The following is a 6,164-nucleotide window of genomic DNA, read 5'->3' as shown; positions in this document are numbered from 1 at the left end:
AAAGTGAGACAAAGAAATACGAAATACATACCTAACCTGAGGTGTAGGTTGTAGCCATGTTGGTCTAAGGATATAGGCAGACAAGGTTCTTTGGGTGAGTCTGATATCTTTTATTAGACCAACTTAAATAGTTGGAGAACAATTTTTAAGCAAGCTTTCCGGTTCAAAAACCCTTCGGCAGGCTAAGGAAGTTTCAGCAGCTGGTGTGTGCTCTTCCTGGATGGAATGTGAAGTAAAGAAGCCAGAGGCTGGGCTGGTATGCATACAGCACAGGTAGTCAGTGAAGATGTAGACTGAGGAGTCAATGGGTGAGAGACAGGTTGGGGTGGGTGGGGGGAGAGAGAAGGGGGATGAACAGTGGAGAAGTACGTGGGGAGTCAGATGTCAGGCAGGTTATAATGTGTCATAAATCCAATGTCTATATTTAGTCCATGATTTTTAGCATCCAGGAGGCTGATGAAGTGAAGTTCATAGGCTTGTCTCTGGGAAGTGTTTTGTAAGTTTCCTTTGAGGATCAGGACTGAGAGATTGGAGAGAGAGTGGTTTTCTTGTGAGAAATGTGCCCCCACAGGTAACTGGGTACTCCTGTCTTGGATAGATTTCCATTGTGCATTCATTCTGGTGTGCAGCTGTTGTTTGGTCTCACCTATGTATTTTCTGTCAGGGTATTTGGTGCATTGGATGAGACATATTACATTTCTGGAGGTGCAGCTGTAAGATCCAGGAATGCTGATGGCTCTGTTGTGAGGTGTAGTGATTGTGGGGGTGGTGGAGATGTGTTGGCAGGTTTTGCATTTCTTGGCATGGCCTGGTCTGGATCCATTTGGTGTGGTCTGGGTCTGGGGAAGTTTGCTTCTGGTGATAAGGTTGGTGAGGTTTGGTGCTTGTTTGAAGGCTAGGATGGGTGGCTCTGGGAAGATGTCTTTAAGAATAGGGTCTCTTTCTAGTATGGGTTGCAAATGTTTGAGGATTCTCCATATGGTTTTGAGGGAGGGGTTATATGTCATAAGCAGTGGTGTGTGATTTGTGTGGGGGGGGTTTCTTCTGTACTGCAGCAGTTCTTCACATGGTATCCAGGTGGCTCTTTCAAACGTGCAATCTGTCTCTTGGGGGGAGTGTCCTTGTTGGGTGAAAGCCTTTTTAAGATTGTGAGGTGGCAAACACGGGTGTTCTCTCCAGTGTAAATTTTGTAGAATCTGAGTTTTCCAACTATTGAAGTTGGTCTAATAAAAGTTAATCAGATTCACCCAAAGAACCTTGTCTAACTAACCTGAGGAACTCATTGCCACAATAGACTTTATTTTCTAAAGGATAAAACCCTTCTGCTTTAGAACAAAGAACAATATTAAGTGACAGGACTTCTAAAGAAAATTCTTAAAGGACATATTCTTCTATTCTTGTCTCTTTCTTGGCCTCTGAAGCTTCTGTACCTGTTTTCTTTCAGAGACAAAATACTCAAGCAGTTGTATGAATTGTCTGACCTTATGTGGGAAATCCTGCATTCATATGCTTTCTTATCTAGAAAACAGTGTCCATTGACACAGAGGAATCCATTTTAAAGGGTTCTTTGCTAGGATGAATGCTTTAGCCGGACAATAGTAGTTACAAAAGCAGTTCTCTGTCTAATGTAAAATGCATCTTTGGAAATGGGGCAGGTAAAGGAAAGAAAGGACAGAGCCACTGAAGTAAATTGAATAGATGGGGGAATCTAGCTATCTTCTTGTTTTCAGTAAGGAATCGGGGGATAGGTGGAGGGAAGGAGAGAAACTATGCAGATCTAACTTTACACGTGCCTAATCTCTTTTATATATAGTGTTTTCAGGTGTCTGCAGTTCTTATTCATTTCATGGGAACTATTAGAAAAGGAGTGTGGGCATGTAGGACTACAAATCTGAAACCACCACAGTGTGTTTAAGACTTCACACTGTTTATTGCTTCATGCTTTTATCATTTCTTCTCCAGATCCTTAAATTGACAATAGACACATTTACAAGGCATTTTTTAAAAAAAAGAAAGTACTCATTTAATACCAAGGAGAAAAGACAATGTTTCCCCACTAGCTGTTTCCTAAATACCATGAAAGTTGTTAGAATAAAAATCTGGGTAGCAACATGTCCTCTAACTTTTAAAATAAATAACCTCAAATTTTTACCTGTTCATTTAAGAGGTAGTGATTCAGAGCCCTATCCAAATTGTCTTAAAGCCACTGCAAAACTTTCCAGTTCTATCACTGATGCTTGATTCAGAGGGCCCTGTTCTCCACATTCTCTTTACAAAGTCCTCCAAATGCAATGAATGTTCACATTCACATTTTTTGTGCACATACTTTTGTTTGCAAAATTGGAAATAGTATATTTGTGACAAGATGTAAATCCTATACCATAAATACATCACAAAAGTGTCATATGGCATAATTGTTGACAAGCACATTGCCATTTTTTTAATATTTATTAGAAGAAAGGACAAAACTAAAAAAGGAATCTGAAACATGGTAAAAGACTAAAGTCCATAATGTAGTACAATAAACCCCATTTCTGGCAATTCTTCTAGTACAGCAACCCTTGGGGAAGATCCTAGCCAAAAGAACTCTTTGGCAAATAGGAGAAGACTTAAATAGCAGGCACATCTGCTGTGAAAATTTGGCTGTTGATAGGCCAGAGAGACATTGTTAAGGTTCAAATAATTTTTAATGTCTGCTGAAAGATCATTGCTAAGGTAGTTTGGGATTTGGGAGATTTTACTCTTAAATTGATTACCTAATAGAGTCTACAAGGAAAAGAAATATCCAGCAGTACTGGAAATTACAAAACAGTGTGGAGTAAATTTAAAAGATTACAGTGTACATATTAATAAATTAAGGTCCACTGACAATTTGTGAAAGTATGTACCTCCAAGACACCATATTATCATGGTGCCTGTTATATAATGTAGTATAATACTGTGGAATCTTTGTGCACTTTAGAGATGTTACAGTTTCTTATTTTGTACTAAGTGATTGCATCACACATTCATAATTTACACATGATGATAAATTACCTCTGTAGCAAAAATTGATATAGTAGTGGCAGCTCCGTATTGAGCCTTCCAGCAAACCAAATTCAAGCACTTGCAAAGTATTTATGGATCAGACCTTCTAGTCACGGTAGAGTTTTTTGATTCAAATGGAGAACACCAAGGCACAGAGATAGTATAACTTCACCAGATGTGAGTAATCATTTAGACTGTAAGCTCCTTAGGACTTGAAATTATGTTTCTATTTTGACCTTGTGCAGTACCTAGCATTGTGGGGCTCTGTTTTGGGCCTGTAGATGCCAGAACTGTACAAATTACCAAGAAAGCCAAAAGCAGAGAAAAAACTACTCTTTGGTTCTTTGACATTCAGTACTTTGCTTTAATCATAAGATGTCCCATTCTTTTACCAGTATCCAGTCATATTTGCCATGTTTTTTTTTAATTCAAGAATGAGCTTTTCACTTTGTCTTTTTAAATTTAAATGTTATCAGTTAGCAGAGAAAGTGAATTTACTCTTATTCTTAGGAGAGTTAAGCAACACCCAGAGCAACCCCTGGTGCTGGTTCTCTTTTCCCCCTTCTGAAACAGGTATTTGAAAGCCTTTGACTGTATTCACTTTGGAAATATCTCCTTATTACTTAGGAGTTGTAGGGAAATAGCTAGGTTATTCCTATGTTATAATCATTCTTCTAGTTAAAGAATACACATTCTTACTAAACATTAATATTCTTTTTAGTGTGTTCACGAGCTAGAATGCCTCGATGCCTTTTATTTCCCAGGCGATGGATTAGTATCTGTTTTGTGTCTCTATACTTACACCTATATTTCATTAGCATAATGGAACGGGGAGTTTGTCCAGCTTTTCTGTTGGCAAGGGCATTAGTATTTACTGAAGGTCACCCTGCAGTTCCTGTCCAGGATTTCTTGGCAAGTGTTCTTGGTAAACACATTCAGGTTTGGAGTTGTTTCATTGCTCAGTAGGTTTTCCTCACTAATGAGAGTGTTGTACTAAGACAGTAAACCTAGAAACAAAAGAAACTATTGCTCCCAGCAGAATGGGTTTCCAAACAAAGTGACAGGACCATTACTAATAAAAAGGGAGGTCCTGACATCATCTGGCATTGATCGATGAATGTCGGACTTCAGTTTCTTGAAGGGCATTTTGTTTGCTGGTGGAGGGAGTGGAGAGAGAAGGGAAAAATCTCCCACATCAATCTCTGGATAAATTATTAAGTTTCCCTTCTTTTAAGGGCACTGTGTAAGCTACCTAATGGTATAATTATGAATTTAAATAAAAGAACCAAAAAAAGAATGAGTTAAAGTTAGTTTAATTAGTTTGGTGGGGGCAGGGAGGGAAGGAGCTCAATTCTTAATGATATGACAATTCAAGATGTGCCCCTAAGATGATGTATTATCAATTTCTGGTGAAGAATGTTCTTAAAAAGTACAACAAAAGGTAAAAAAAAATTCTTCTTTTTTTTACATCAGGCACTTTTTTCCCTATCCCTTTCTGGCTCTAAAACCAGTGGGTGCATCTACACAAGATGTTTACTGTGCAGTTGACTAATTAACTGTGCAGTAAAAATTTCAGCATCTACACATATACCCCTATTAGGACTCATGAAATTAATAAACTCAGCAGCAGGGTAGTGCTTGTAAATAAGGACTTGGCACAGGGTGCTTCACTGTGGGGCTATGTGGCAGGTGGCCCAACACTGAAGCACCCTTGTGCCTCCGCCAAGCCCTCTGCAGGATGTGGAGCCTAGTTTGAGCAGTCCTGGGCTGGGCGGCTGACCCTCCGGGTTAGCCCCAGAATTTATTTATGAGCATTAATCCCACATGTAGATATGCCCACTTAGTATTCTCTCTATACTCCCATGAACTGCTGTTTTTCTTTAGCTTGGGCAAGAAAAATGATAACCCACCCATAAATATTTCAGGATAAAGGTGGGGAATCTGTAATTATCTTGGTTCCATATTTGAAATGCATGCACTTTCTGGTGTCCTTCTATTTCAGAAATGTTTCTAGGATGCTGGATAGTCCTTCGAGAAAGAAACTCACATACCTTTAATGCCTCTTGATTTTCAGAAATTTCACAGTGCTTACATTTTGCCAATTGCCAAGAAGGGACAAAGTGAAACTATGACTCTGCTACCTGTTGCACTCTGAACACTTGCAACCACACCTTCCCTATATGTTATAGAGGACTATAGCAATGTAAAATATGTGAAAACCGGAGAATTTTGCAATCATCTCTATATCAAATACTATGGTCCCCTAGGATTTTTCAGCCATTAGCAAAGACAGAATACAGGTCCCCTTCTGTAAGGAAAGCACAATCCCCAATCTTCTGTTCCAGACTTTTCTACCTAAAGTAATTGGAAATTACTGGACCTTTTACAATAAGATCAACTAATGCCTTTTCAGCAATTTGCTAAATAGTGGGGACCTTACACTTAGACATGCATCAGCATAGTAGTAATAGTCTGTGCAGAAGTACAGCACAGTGTTGCATCAATCGAGTTGTATTGTTAGCTTTGTTACTAGAGCAAAACTGAAGAAGAGCTGAAGGAATGGTGCAATCCACCCAGGAAAAGTAGAAGTCAACAAGCCAGTAATCCTTGCTGCCAAGATTATTAGCTATAGTATTTCACTGGAAGTAATAAAATAATGTCTGAGCAATTACCCCATCTTTTCCATCAAGAAGATGATCATCACCTGACTAAAACTGTGGCAGATGTATTTAATGAGGATCTTCATGAGGCATTTTGCTGGTGGCTGTCAGGAGGATTAAGTTAGTGAAAATAACTTAGGCAAATGTGCTGACCTGTTATTTGGCAGACACTTATTACAATACCCAAACTGCAAAGGGTCCAGCAGTTTCAAAGACAGGGAAAATAGCTGCAAGAAAAAAAAGTGTACATTTTATACAGCCCTTAAATGCTTAGAGGAGGCAAAATGAAGGAATAAGTATGAAGAGAATGAGTTCATTGCCTCTGGAGAAATAGAGCTCAGTTTTCCTTCTCCTCATACAGGCAAAGGAGAGTTGATTTTACGTGAATTTACTGTGTGAGGCCAAGAAATGTAGTAACTACTCTGGCCAGGTTTATATTAGAAGGATACTGTCAAGTACTTTATAAAACAGATTATA

General features: G+C 38.8%; 1 protein-coding gene across 1 annotated transcript; it reads right to left on the bottom strand.

Moving 5' to 3' along the window:
• Positions 1–377: 377 nt before the first annotated feature.
• LOC149874579 (uncharacterized) lies at positions 378–1,007 on the bottom strand. Its single transcript, XM_090046190.1, has one exon. The coding sequence runs from the start codon at positions 1,005–1,007 to the stop codon at positions 378–380; it is 630 nt and encodes a 209-aa protein (XP_089902316.1).
• Between the last annotated feature and the right edge of the window lie 5,157 nt (positions 1,008–6,164).

Source organism: Crocodylus siamensis, chromosome 1, assembly GCF_052110815.1.
Source record: "Crocodylus siamensis isolate JL-2025a chromosome 1, ASM5211081v1, whole genome shotgun sequence".
Classification (NCBI taxonomy): Eukaryota; Metazoa; Chordata; order Crocodylia; family Crocodylidae; genus Crocodylus; species Crocodylus siamensis.
Note: the sequence above shows the minus strand (reverse complement) of the source record. Positions and strands in the feature narration are given on the sequence as shown.